Raw genomic sequence first — 14124 nt, forward strand, 5'->3', positions numbered from 1 at the left:
AACGGGATTTTCGACTTCCGGCGCGGGCGGGAACCAAGGGGCGGGGCATTCGGGCAGATATGGCGGTTTTGTTGATCGGTTGCCAAGGCGCGAGGTTATGCCTGGCGTTCGGGCCCCGCCCCCTTTTCTTGTTGCTTGGCAGTGCAAACCGCCGCTACAAGCGACCTAATAGTTGAGGAGGCAAGCAGTGCAGTGAGGTGTCTGCAGCTTTGAGGATCCCGGAAAGCTGGCTGACGAGGCCGACCCTTGCTGAGACAAGTCAGAAGTCACAGGAGGGTTATGCCCTCCAGGGCAAGAGGAAGGTGGGAGCCCGGCTGCGGCTTTTGCCTGGCCGACGGGAAGGTTCAGACAAGAAAAGGGTCGGGAATTGGAATGACCCCAGGGAGGGGAGGACGGAGGGGCCAGCAGGAGGATTCCGTGTTAGAGGAGCTCAAATCTTGCTGAGGTTGGAATTGGAGTGGGGTAGAGTTATACATGGGATAGGGTGTTAACGGGGATGAGGTGTGAATGGAGTCGAGGGAACTCGGGAGCGACGGGGATAAGGGCTGGGGAAAACTGTGGCCAGAGGTACTACCCCAACCCGCGCCACCCGCCACCTCCCCGCCCCGCCACCGCCCGCGCGACTCTCTCCTTCTTCTCCAAGCAGAGTTCAGAGACTGCCGCTATAGTCTTGGACCTAACCTGGGAGCTTCACAATTGGAACTCCTTGATGAGAAAGGTATTTTGTGTGAACCCCTGGGAGTCAGGGTCCCTAAGCCTGTGCTCTCCACCTCTTATCGAATAACTTCTTCCCTTCCCCCTCTTCATCTGTCTTTTCATGCCTCACTCCCATCCAATTCCCTCCTCTCCATCCCCTCTCTGACCAGTCTCTTGCTTCTCTTCCTTTTCTCTGCTCTGCCCTCTACCCCTATCAACCGCCCAGTAGCCCTCCTCCCTCTTTTCCCCCTCTGCCCCTGACCTTTCTGTCCCTTTCCTGTTTCCCATCTTTTCTATCCCTCTGCTCCATCCCATCATCCCCCATTACCTTATTACCTGCTCTTTATTAAGCCATGATGTTAGCAGTTCAAGAAGCTGTCTGTGGAATCCTCCCCTTCAGTTTGACCTTATATTGTGGTGGCAGATGGAATATAAGCAAGCTGGCGTCAGTGCTTAGACTTAGACATGGAAAGGGTCTGGTGGCTGCTACAGCCATTCCTGTAACTATTTTTTAAACGATGTCTGGAGGCTGGGAAGAGTCTTAGGACAAGTCCAGAAAAATGAGAAAGCCTGGTTGATGCAATCGAGTAAATGAAGTTCAGTTGGGAGATACTGGTGTGATCAGGCTGAGGGGATAAAATGACCAAAGGACAGCAATCTCATAATGGACAGGAACTAGAAATCCCATGAATGGCAGAGCCTGGCGGGCTACACTTTGGGGTGGCAAAACAGTTGGACAGGACTTAGCAACTAAACAACAATAACTTCCATTTAAGATGAAATGTAGCTTTTTGGAGAGAAAATCAAATGGGATCCCTACTTCTCACACCATATACAAAATGCAATTCCTAAATAGATTAAAAACTTAAATGAGAAAAGCAAAACTTTAGAAATTTTAGGATATATAGGAGAATATCTTTATCACCTCAGGGGATTTCTTAAATGATAAAAACTTCTGAACTTAAAGTAAAAGATTGGTAAGTTTGACTGCATTCAAATTCCTCCAAATTATAACATAAGGTGAAAAGATGATAAGTGCACACAAAAAGCTTCTAAAGTATCAATCTGGGTTCTGTGGAGGGTTTGCAGGTGTTCATTTTGTTGTTGTATTTCATAACTTATATGTGTTAACCATTTTCCTTTGTATGTATCGATCGTAAACATAAATTATTATAAAATAATAACAAAGTGAAAACACAAGCCACAAATTGAAGATGTTTCCCACAGGTAAACTAAGAAATGATTGATGTGCAGAATACATAAGAAAACTCCTAAAATTAATAAGAAGAGGACAAACATTTTTTAATGAACAAAAGATATGAATGGGCACTTCACAGAAGAGAAAGAAAAAATGCCCAAAACACACATGAAAAGATGTTGCAACCTCATCAGCAATAAGGAAAATGCCAATTAAAATTGATAATTATAACTTTATACCCACAAGTTGGCAAAAATTAAAAAGTCTGTAACATCAAGTGTTGCTGAGGATGTGGTGTAGCTAGAGTTTATATGCACTATAGTGAAAGTATAAATTGGTGCAGTCTTGGAAAATAACATTATCTTGTAAAGTTTAAATAGGCTGATGCCCTATGATCCAGCACTTCCACTTCTAGGCATATACTAGGGACACTTCCAGCTGTATATATATCTCTCTTAATCTACAAGTTCCTCTTTTTTGGCAATTAACTAAACTGGATTGTTTGTGCTGCAGAGTCCTAGTCTCTCTTGAACCCGCTTCAGTCAGGCCCCACCAAAAATGTTCTCATCAAGGTCAGAAGCAACCCTCCCCTTCAAATCAGTCAGTTCTCAGTCCTCATCTTATTTAACCCATCATCAGTTGCTCACTCTCTCCTCCCAAAAGCACTTTCTTCACTCAGCTTGTCAGGGAACTCCAGTTTTTAAGCCCATTCCGCCTCTCAGAGCCTGAAGCAACTGAGCGACTTTCACACTTCACTTCATCTCACTTGCCACTCAGCCTCCAGAGCTGGCTCCTCCTCTCCCTATCTCCCCTGAGGCATTCTTATCCACCTAGAGTACCTTAGAGATCTCTTACTGCCTCATAGCTTTACATTCCTTGTATCAGTCAGGAAGGGGTGGATTATGCTGAGGTTACAAACAACCTCAAAATCTCAGCGGCTAACAGAGAAGCCTGATATGTGTATAAAATGGCACAAGGCCAGGTCTTAAAAAAGCATATCAATCATATATTTAATAATAAGTACAGGTTTATTAATGAAGGTCTTAATTTTAAATTCCTTATAAGATTAATATTTAGAAATAATTCATATAAGAATGTATTTTGACTTTGGAATTCTACTGCCTGCCCAAGAAATTGACACATACTTGTTTTACCTGTGGAAATATAAATGCATTTTCTAAAAGCCAGCTCACTAACAAAACAATAAAATTTATATTAAACCAGCAATGAGTAGATTTAATAATACAAGTGTGAACTGACTTCTAAATAACAAATATATAATTTTTCCCCTTTTTGTTTAAACATATATCCTTTATATGCTATGATGGATTTCATGTAAATACTCAAACACACATATGTTAAGAATGTCCTGAATAATATATTCTAGGAATGAAACTTCTGTCTTTCTATTTAGTCAGTGCACTTACAAAAGAAAAAAAAAAATTTAAGGCACCTCCCCAAAAGCAAGTACAAGTTTTCTTACATATACCGCTAATAAATTTTACTCTTATTTCACAAAAAAAAAAAAAAAAAAAAATCTCAGCGGCTATATGTGGAAGCTAACACATACAACAAACTAGTGAATATAATACAAAAGGAGCAGACTTACAGATACAAACTAGTGGTTACCAGTGATGGGGAAGGGGTACTATAGGGGTAAAAGAGTGGGAGGTACAAACTATTGGGTGTAAGATAGGCTCAGCTATGTATTGTACATCAGGGGGAATAAAACCAATACTTTGTACTAACTGTTAATGGGAAGTAACCTTTAAAAACTATTAAAAAAAAAACCCTAAGAACAACCGATCCAAACACAGTCAACTAGGCCTTCTCAAATAAAACAAGCACTTCAGCTATAGCCAATCAAATAATTTCCTTGTTTTCCATCTCTTTAAACATCTTTCCTTAAGCTCTTAACCACTTCTGGTTTGGCAGTGCCCAATTTGTTTTTTGCCCAAATAAACTTAAAAAATGTTTCTAAGTCTCAGCAGCTCATAAAGACAGGTTTCTCACTCTGCTTCTTGTCCATTGTGGGTTGACTACATCTCTGCTCTGTCTTCACTCCAGGACCAAGACTGAAGGGACAGCCCTCACCTGGGACATTGCTGGTCCCACAGCAGTAAAGAGAGAACATGGCTATCACTTAATGGCTCTTAGTTCTGCTTAGGAATGGCACTGTCAATTCTCACTTTCCAGAGGGCAAAGCAGATTATGTGGCTAATCGTGAGGGCAATATGATAAGAATATAGAATCCTGTAAGGAGGAATAGCAAAGAAAACTTTTGGGGGGCCTTGTGAGATCTTAGTTCCCCAGCAGGGATCAAACCTATGCCCCCTGAAGTGGAAGTGCAGAGTCCTAACCACTGAACAGCAAGGAAATTCCCAATAGCAAATCTTTTTGAAAAATAACAAAATTTTCCATACTATCTGTATCTATCAATGGGTATTGACCTTTCAAACTCAACACCTCCAAAACCAATCTCCAGATTCTCATCCTATTCTATTCTCTCCATACAGACTATTTAGTTGATAGCAATGCATCTGACTGCTCCAGTCCAAATCCTTGAAGTCATTCTTAACACTGCTTCCTCACAGCACATCCAATCCATCAGGAAGTCCTGCTGGCTCTGCCTTCAAAATATATCCAGAATCTGACCACTTCTCCCTACATCTGCTGCTACTAACCTGGCGTGATCATCATCTCTTGCCTGTACAACTGCAATAGCCTCCTGTCTGGTCTCCCTGCCTGTAGCCTCCCTTCCCATCCCTTCCAGTCTATTCTTAACACACCAGCCAGAGCAATCCTTTACAAATCAAAGACAGGACACATTACTCCCACTGCTCAAAATCCTCCAATGGCTGCCCATTTTTCTGAGTAGAAGCTGCAGCCTTTACAATGGTCTGTGAAGTCCTACATGCTCTGCATCTCCCCACCCAATCTAATGTTATTTCCCACTCCTCCTTCATTCACACACTTGCCTCCCTGCTGTCCTCTTGAATGTGTGTGTGCCTCTTGTGTCCACCTTAAGGCCTCTGCACTTGTTCCCTCTACCTGCAGTGCTCTCCTCCTAGTTATCTGCATAGGAGACTCCCTCACCTTCTTCCACTATTTCTTTCCCAGTTATGCCTCCCCTGACTTCCATATTTAAAATTGCAACACTCTCCCCATTTCCTTAGCACTTCCAATTCCCCTTATCCTGCTCTATATTTTTTCCCAAAGCACTGATCATCTTCTTACAAACTATTTAATGTACTCTCTCTAGTCTTGTCTGTCCCCACTAGAAAGTAACTATCACAAGGACTCAGATTTTTGTCACTTTTGCTCCTTGATGTCTCTCAAACGCTTAAGGGATTGTCTGTCAGTAGGCACTTCACGAATATTTGTTAATTGATAAATGAACATGGGTGAAAAAAACAAGATGCAGAAGAATGCATACTGTGTGATACTCCATCGAGGTTCAAGACAGAATGTTTTAAAATATTGTTCAGGGAATCATACACACATATATGGTATATTAGTGCATATTACTAAGGGAATGGTGACATTTTGGATAGTGGTTCTTGGGGTAAGGATGAGGGAGAACAGACACAAGACACTTAAATAGTATTAATCATGTTCTATTTCTTAACTGGGGAGTTGGTTCATGGGTCTCTTTTATCACGCTTCCTAAGTTACATATGGCTTATATATAATTCCCCTGTGTGCATCAAATATTTCAGTTACAAAATGGTTAGACAGTGAATGAGTGAGGTTGGAACTAGCTGTAGAAGGAGTTGATGAATGGTATTCCAAGCAAAGGAATGCAATGTATAAAGGCCCTGAGGTGGGAACAGTTGTAGTGTTGGAGGACTTGATAGGAAGCCAGCGTACCTGGAGAACAGTAAACAAGGAAGAGGGAGGCATGAGATGAACTGGAGAGGTGTGCAGGAACCGAATCTTGAAAGCCCACAGTAAGGGGTTTGGGTCTAATTCTAACTGTGGCAGGAAGCCAATGGAGGATTTTAAGCAGGTGCAAGACATGATCAGATTTATGTTAGCAAGAGATTTTGACTGTGGCTTTGGCTGGGCTTCCCAAAATACAAAGGAATACAGGCAAATTTAAGCCTTTAATTTGACTACAGCATAAGTAATAAAAATAAAGGGGGAACGGTGGTGGCCTTTACTAAAACAGAAAAAACTAAATAGAGCGTAATGCAAAAGGGATGTTGTAAATCAGTTTGAGACTTGGAAAGGTGAGCAGGAATCAGATCATGAAGACTCATAAACAAAAACATTGGGGAACAATTTGGTTTATGCCATGCATGCATGCTCAGTCCTGTTCAACTCATTGTAGCCCACCAGGCTCCACCATCCATTGGATTCTCCAGGCAAGAATACTGGAGCGGGCTGTCATTTCCTCCTCCAGGGGATCTTCCCTCCTGCATCTCCTGCACTGGCAGGCAGATTCTTTACCATTGAGTCACCTGGGAAGCCCCCTTGCTTTATAGATGCTTTCAAAGCTTTTAAGCTGAGGTGTGCCATGGTCAGATTTGCTTTCAGAAAAATCACTTTGGTAGCCAAGGCAGAGAAGCAGTAGAGAGCCTAACACTGGAGCAAGGGAGCCCAGTGAGGTTCCTGGGAACATTATCTGGCACCAGCTTGTGAGGCCTGAATTAGGGTTGTGACAGCAGAGATGGAAAACACAGATATGAAATATGTCAGGAAGTAAAATCAGTAGGAATCAATAGCTGGTAAGATACTGTGGGGAGAAAGGAATGGGGGTGGGGGTATAGTCAAGTATGATGGTTAGCACTGATTGGCCATCCAACTTGCCCTTGCTCCAGATGTATCAGGTAGATCTGCCACCAGATCCCAAGGAGGTGGCAGCCATCGAAGCTAGAAGAAATCAAGAAAGGGAGCAACAGAGTCGATTCTTCAATGTGAGGACCAGAGTCATGGGGGTGAGTGGGCAGTGGGGACTTTCTCTGGACCAGGGGTCACCTCACTCTTACACCAGGAGAAGAACATAGCCGTGCCCATTACAGCCCCTCCCTGATTCGAGCAGACTGCAGGGTTATAAAGGAGGGAGGAAGGGAAAAAGGCACCCACCCCCACGTGTGGTGAGGGCCTGAGAAAGAGGCCTAGAGGTGAAGGGGAAGAGGAGCCAGTGACAGCTGACTCTTCTCCAGTCAACTCTGGGCCAAGTGGTGTGGTTTTCAAGAGACAAGTAAATGGAGCCAAAAGAAGTCTATAAAGAATATTTGGTATCGCATGCATATGCCAAAACTCTCTGGAAGGCTACATAAGAAACTGGTAACTGATGGGAGGGACACTTACTCTTCCCTAAGCTGTATTCCCTTTTGCACTATTTTGAAATGTTTTAAATGAATTATAATCAAAATAAAGAGAAAATATTGATAGTTAAGAAAAAAATAGATTGCTGGGTGGGTGGATGAGTGGTGTGACTTGAGAGCTAGTTGGCAAACGTTTCAAGGCCTGTTCTGTGCCAAGCACTGGGTTAGGCAATAGGGACACAAAGCTGACTAAGGCCCAGTCTCTGCCCTTGGCAAGCTCACAGCCTAGGAGACAATCAATAGAGGCAAAGTTCAAGGTAATGAGGATAGTGGGTCCTAGGTTCTATGGGAGTAGCACCTGCTGGAGGGATCAGGAAAGTCTCAGCTGGTCTTAAGGGATGAATAGGAGTTTGGGTAAAAAGGGGAGGAAAGAGTGTTCCAAGTGGAGGGAGCTGCTGGAGCAAAGGCTATCAGTATGAAACAGCATAAGATATGTATGTAGAGAACTGTAAGCAGAGCTCCTGAGGGTGGGAGAAGGGAAGAGGGTGAGAAGAGGCTGGAGGCAGAGGCTAGACCACCGAGGGACTTACAAACCATGGTGAGATGGTGGGACATTATCCAGTAGATACTGTGGATCCTATAGGAGGATTTTGAGGCAGATAAATTCTGAGCAGTCTGTGTTAGAGCATTTGAGGCCCACTGCTGAGCTCCTACCTTGATTTAGCCCATTTCTTTGGGATCAGGTGGATGTTGAAGCCCTGAACAACCAGGTGGAAGAACGAAAGCTTCAGGAGGCAACAGAACGGAGCAAGGAGGCAGCTTATGGTAAAAAGCCCAAGGCCGGAGGCCAGCCAAGGGGGAAAAGCAAGGACCTGAGTGGGCTAAGGCAGGGCAGTTCTGCTCTGGAGTGCAGCCTGAGGTCTGGGGGGTGTGGTAAGACAAACCAGACGGGCCTTTGGGAGCAGTGGCTGTGCTGAATAGGCTGTCTCTCCTGTGGGGCCTTCTCCATGCCCCTACCCACCACCCCCAGGTACCAACCAGGTGCGATATGATCTGGTGGCTCAGATGCTAGAGAAGGAACAGGCAGAACGGACACGTCGGCTGGCCAAGAAAGTCCAAAACTTTAGAGAACAGAGGCAGAAACTCAGGAACAGGTGTGAATTAGACTTCTGGAATTCAAACCAACTCTGGAGGGAGTTTCCAGCTTATCTTGGTGACAATGCTCCCTACTATGGCCAAGCCAGCCTGCAGTGCTTCTCTGGGGAAGATCTGGAGAGGGCCACATATCTGAGAATGCAGCAGGAGCAGTTCCAATACAGCCTGGAGAGGCAGCTACAAGAGCAACAGCAAGCCAGAGTTGATGAGAACTGTGCAGGTAAGTAGCGAGGCCCTCCAGGTCGTGACCTGAGGCCCAGTGGGGAGGCATCCTGAGTGGAAGACCAGAACTGTGTGGGCAGGTCCAGTTTCACATAAGGGCTGATGCTGAAAGGTCCCAATCTCCTTCATCAACTGACAGTGTAGCCATTGATCCCTGATAGCCTGGCACTCCATTACCTGGAGACAGCAGAGTAGAGACAAACCTAATGGTCCTGCCACTTACTAGCTAGTTTTGGGAAATGAACCCTCCTCTCTGTGTGCTTCAGTTTGCTTATCTTTAAAATGAGGAAATTATCCATACCACACAGCTCATGTGAGAATGAAATGAGACGCTGTAAGTAAAGCACAAGCATCAGTAGAATAGTAGCTACAATAACCAGTAGCTACTATTACTCTGACATCTGTGGCCATGTTCCCCTCTTCCATTAGAGTAAGGGCAAGGACCATCTCTTACCTACTCACACCACTCACCTTTAAAACCACCCCTGTTGTAGCACAGTGTTTTGTTATACCACTTACCATAGAGGTATTTGTGGAATGTCTTTCTCCCCCCAAATGTCAGCTCACTGAAGATGAACCACATCTTTCGTTTCCACCTCTATATCCCAGTTACCTAGTACATTGCCTGCCAGTGTCAGGAGTTCAACAAAATCATCATTGAATGAACAACTGAAGACCAAAATAAACAAGACAGGCACCCTGCCCTCCAGAAACCCACAGAACCAGGACTTCCAGAAAATCAGTTTAGAGTAAAAAGAAAAAACACATGCACAAGTTATTTACCAGCAAATATCTATGCTTTAACACTGCATTAGGTACTATGACAGGTACTGTGATAGAAATATATACAGGACGTCACTCAGTCGTGTCTGACTCTTTGCAACCCCATGGACTATACAGTCCATGGAATTCTCCAAGCCAGAATACTGGAGTGGGTAGCCTTTCCCTTCTCCAGGGATCTTCCCAACCCAGGGATCGAACCCAGGTCTCCCACATTGCAGGCGGATTCTTTACCAGCTGAGCCATAAGGGAAGTCCAAGAACACTGGAGTGGGTAGCCTATCCCTTCTCCAGAGGATCTTCCCCACCCAGGAATTGAACCAGGGTCTCCTGCATTGCAGCCAGATTCTTTATCAACTGAGCTATGAGGGAAGTCCATAGGACACAGAGGGAACATCAAGATGGGAGTGTTAGTTCTCACAGGGGAAGGGAGGGATGGTAGGGGGTTGGCACAGGCCAGCTGTCAGGAACCAAATTTTAGAAAACTGGGTACAATTTTGGCAAGGCAGAGAGTGAATGAGAAAAGGCCATTCTAGGCAGAGTGGGCAGCAAGAGGAAGAGCTAACCCTTACTGGGTACCAGATACAGTGCCAAGCTTTCTACCATGTATTAACTTATTTCATCTTCAACAACCCTATGAGGCAAGTACTAGTGATATCCCTATTTTCTGTGGAGGAAACTGAAAGAACTGAAGAACAGAGATATTAAGTTGCCCAAAATCATACAGCTAGTGGGTCATGGAGGGGGGAAGTGAACTCAGTGGCAGGTTGGCTCCAGAGCCCACACTCTTGATTGCTACACCATATTTGCTCTGTCACCATGAGAAAATGGGGACTCAGGGGCCAAGGGAGGTTTCAGAGAGGGAGTCATCAATGTCAAATGCCCTCAGAAAAGTTCAGATAGGAAAAGAAACCTATTAGATTGAGAAATTAGGAGTATTTGGTGATTACCAAATCACCAAAAAGTAGCTGCAGTGGCACCGGGGGCCAGCTACCTAGTGACAACAGGCAGGTGTACAAGAAGGTAGAGGTAGGCAACAGAACAGCAGAATGCTGGGGGAGAGTCTGTGTAGTGTCATGAAAGGAGCATGAGCTGATTCCTTGAGAGATCTGGATTCTAACTTACTAAGCGCTGGCTGTGTAACCTTAGGCATTTTACTTCACCTCTGGACCTTATCTGGAAACGGGGTGACCTTTCCTATTTGAGTTGCTATGAAGACCAAAAGGAAACCAGGCACCCCTATCCTCCCTTCCCCTGCCATCCAGTCTCCGAAGTCTGTCCCTGTGCCTCTCCAGAGCCAAGCCTTTAACCTATGCTCTGGACCCCATTTCCCCTGCCTCCCATGCAGGTTGTGCTCCCTCAGGTATGCCCTGGCCCTGAGGTTCTCAACACTTTCCACTGGCCGTATTCTGTGAAGGCTATAAACATGCTTATGTCTAACCCTTTTTTAAAAAAACTTTTTAAATTTTTTATTTCTTTTTGGCTGTGCTGGGTCTTTGTTGCTGCGCAAGGACTTTTTCTTGTTGTGGAGCATGGGCTCTAGGGTGCACAGCTTCAGTAGTTGTGGCACATGGGCCCAGTTGCCCCGAGGGATGTGGAATCTTCCCAGACCAGGGATTGAACCCATGTCCCCTGAACCGGCAGGATTCTTAACCACTGGACCAACAGGGAAGTCTCTGTATAACCCTCCTTAAGAATAAAACAAAAGCCTCTCTCCATTCTGATTCCTGTAGATGCTATGAGCTAGCTCTTTTCCTTTACAGCCATACTTTTTGAAAAATCTGTCTCCACTTGCTGTCATTCCTTCCTAACTTTCCAGTCACACTTCAACTCCTGAGATCTTATTTCTCCCCACACACCTGCACTGACACTACTCTTACAAAAATCATCAATGCCCTTTGTGTTATCAGGTACAAGAGGCTCTGTTCAGTCTTTTCTCCTTTACTTGGACTTTCTTGCTACACTTGACTCTTATCACATCTTCCTTCTTAAACCTCTCTCTTCCTTGGCTTCTGTGACAGCATATTCTGCTATAGCTCTCCGATCATTCCTCTTCCTTCTAGAGACTTTGTCCTTGGCACACTGCTCTCCTTACCCTGTATACTTGCCTCAGGTGCCCTCGACCCTCATTCTGGTTTCAGCTACCACATCACCATCTCTATGCTGAGGACTCTTTACCTGCAGTCAGATATCCAGGTGGCTGCTGACCACCTCCAATTCAGCTTCCTAAAGAGAATTCATCAGTGATCCCTAACCTGCTCTGCATTCTGTATCCTCTAGTTCCAGAGGTGGCCACATCATGCACGGAGTCATCCCAGCCAGGACCCTGGGAAGCATCCAAGTCTTTTGCTCTCCCTTACTCCCTAATCCAATCCATCAAATTCTGCTGATGAAACCTCCATATATTTCCCCTGCATCCTTTCCATCACTGTCCTGGTTTCAGCCCTCTCAGCTGGCCTACTGCCATAGCCTCCAAGATGGCTTCCCTACCTCCACTGTCTCCCACCAGCCTCACTGTCCTTTATACTGGCACCAAAAGGAGCCTTCTAAAATGCAAATCTAACCATGTCACCCCCTTACTTAAAATCCTTCCATATTCGCCATCACCTTCAGGGTCAAGTTTCCAGTCCTTAGTTTGGCCCCTGTAGAGCTCCCTAGTCACTTGCATTTTACGCCCCAGCAAGAGCAGACTACTTGTAATTTAAGATACAGATCATGCTGTTTCTTCACTTCCTTATTTGATATTTACGGAGCACCCACTATGTACCAGGCTCTGATATAGGTGCTAGTGTATGGCAGTGGATAAAACAGACAAACGTCCCTGCTTTTACAAAGGTTACCTTGTAGTGAGTAGAGACAGGCAATAGACAAAAATAATTAAGTAAAATGTAAGGTATATTGGATGGCGATAAATGCTAGGGAGAAAAATAAATCAGAGGAGGATAAATTTTGGGGTCAGGCAGGTGGCAATTTTAGGTAGGAAAGACAGAAGGCCTCACTGAGGAGCAAAGTGAGCAAAGACCTGAAGGAAGCAAAAGAACATGAGACAAGAGCATCATTTATTACAAATCCCTAAGGCAGAAATGTCTGGCATGTTCTAGTAACAGCATGGAGACCACTGTAGCTGGACTGAAGCACTTTCAATACTTTTGCTCATGCTGTGCCTGCAGCCTAGCCCTTAGTCTGAAGCTCAGAGATGAAATAATTTCCCCAGGTCACATAGCTCCGAAGCAACAGAGCTGGCATTGAGACCCAGGTCCATTGGAAGCATCTTTCAGTGAGGCACCTGAGAAATCCTTGTGGCTGTCACTTTTATTATCCCTAGCCCCAAAGAGTAGCTGCTTCCACACATCCCTACAATGAGGACATTACCCCACTCCCAAACATACATAGACATAGCTTGCACACGCATAAACATACATTCACAAAGCTTGCTGAACAAATGGCTGAATGACAGTGCCCTGGCCATATTTCTTTGTGTAGACATGCTCAATGACCAGCTACGCCTAGCTATGGACATGCGGGCTGCCCAACTAGCCAAGCTGGAGGAGTCCTGCCACATAGCCATGATGGCTGCCACGGCCAGTGCCAACAAAGCGCAGGTATGTACAGCATAAGAACCATCCAGGGCACCAGGCTTCCCCAATCTACCGATCAAACCAGCCCTCTCATCTACCTGGGGACTTCCCCCTTCACCCTAGGGCCCTCTCAGGGCAGGAGGTCCCCTTCCCCACCTCCAGGCTCAGGATGATCTGAGAACAGAACACTGCCCTCCTTTCCCCAGTCTCTCAGTCTAAGGGCTTCCAGAGGGCAAAGGAGTTCCCTGCCCATTCCACCCCTTCCCCCACCTTAAGTCACTCAAAGGCCATGCAGTATCTCTTCCTTCTCTCCCTTAGATGGGGGAGAGTAGGGCCATGTCTCCCCCTCCCCCTGTGACTGAGAGCTCCCTGAGGTTGGGCATCCAAACGCTCACATTTGGGGGCCCCACCAGGCAGTTAAGCTGGCTGAGCAGCAGGGCCAAGAGCATCAGCGACAACAGGAGGCGAATCTCGTGGAGGTCCAGAACCAGATCACAAGTGACCTACTGACTGAGAACCCGCAGGTTGCCCAAAACCCCGTGGCTCCCCACAGAGTCCTGCCCTATTGCTGGAAGGGCATGACTCCAGAGCAGAGAGCCACCATCAGGAAAGTACAGGAGACACAACACCATGAAAAGGAAGCACAGCGCCAAGCTGAACAAGCACTGGATGCCAAATGGGAAAGCCAGGCCATAAACTTGGCCCAGGCAGCAAAGGAGCTAGAAGAGCAGGAAAGGGAGCTGTGTGCTGAATTTCGGAGGGGACTGGGCTCCTTCAACCAGCAGCTGGCTATGGAGCAAAACGCCCAGTGAGTTCTAGTGGGTGGCAGCAAGGATGAATGCCAAGGGAGGGTAGGGAGGGATGGCAAGGGCCAGGGAAAGCCCATTAGCTGAGGCTTCTGGATTTCTTTTACAGGCAGAATTATCTGAATTCAATAATCTATACCAATCAACCTACAGCCCAATATCATCTGCAATTTAACACCAGCAGCCGCTGAGCTCAGGATGGTCCTCTCCCACCTCCACCATCAAGCTCACAGAAGCTAACAGAGAGAAAAATACTACAGACCCTCCCTCCCCAATCCATTTCCCAATGGAAGAGAGCTGAGCCAGTACCCCACCTCTGACCCTGGGTAATAAAGTTACTCACTAAAATCAAGGTTACATGTTGTAATAGGACACAAAAGGTGTAAGGTACTGCCATTCCCACCCCACCCATGGGTT

At 45.7% G+C, this 14124-nt stretch overlaps 1 protein-coding gene across 3 annotated transcripts; it reads left to right on the top strand.

Annotated features, from left to right (window-relative positions):
• The first annotated feature begins 156 nt into the window (after positions 1–156).
• RIBC1 (RIB43A domain with coiled-coils 1) lies at positions 157–14059 on the top strand. 3 transcript variants are annotated; one of them, XM_005228223.5, is made up of 8 exons: positions 157–302; positions 647–718; positions 6718–6813; positions 7911–7992; positions 8198–8542; positions 12807–12925; positions 13315–13709; positions 13817–14059. In XM_005228223.5, exons 2-8 carry the CDS (start codon positions 710–712, stop codon positions 13896–13898), a joined length of 1128 nt encoding a protein of 375 aa, XP_005228280.1. In that variant the 5' UTR covers positions 157–302; positions 647–709; the 3' UTR covers positions 13899–14059.
• The last annotated feature ends 65 nt before the right edge of the window (positions 14060–14124 follow it).

The sequence above is a fragment of the Bos taurus genome, chromosome X (genome assembly GCF_002263795.3).
Source record: "Bos taurus isolate L1 Dominette 01449 registration number 42190680 breed Hereford chromosome X, ARS-UCD2.0, whole genome shotgun sequence".
NCBI lineage: Eukaryota > Metazoa > Chordata > Mammalia > Artiodactyla > Bovidae > Bos > Bos taurus.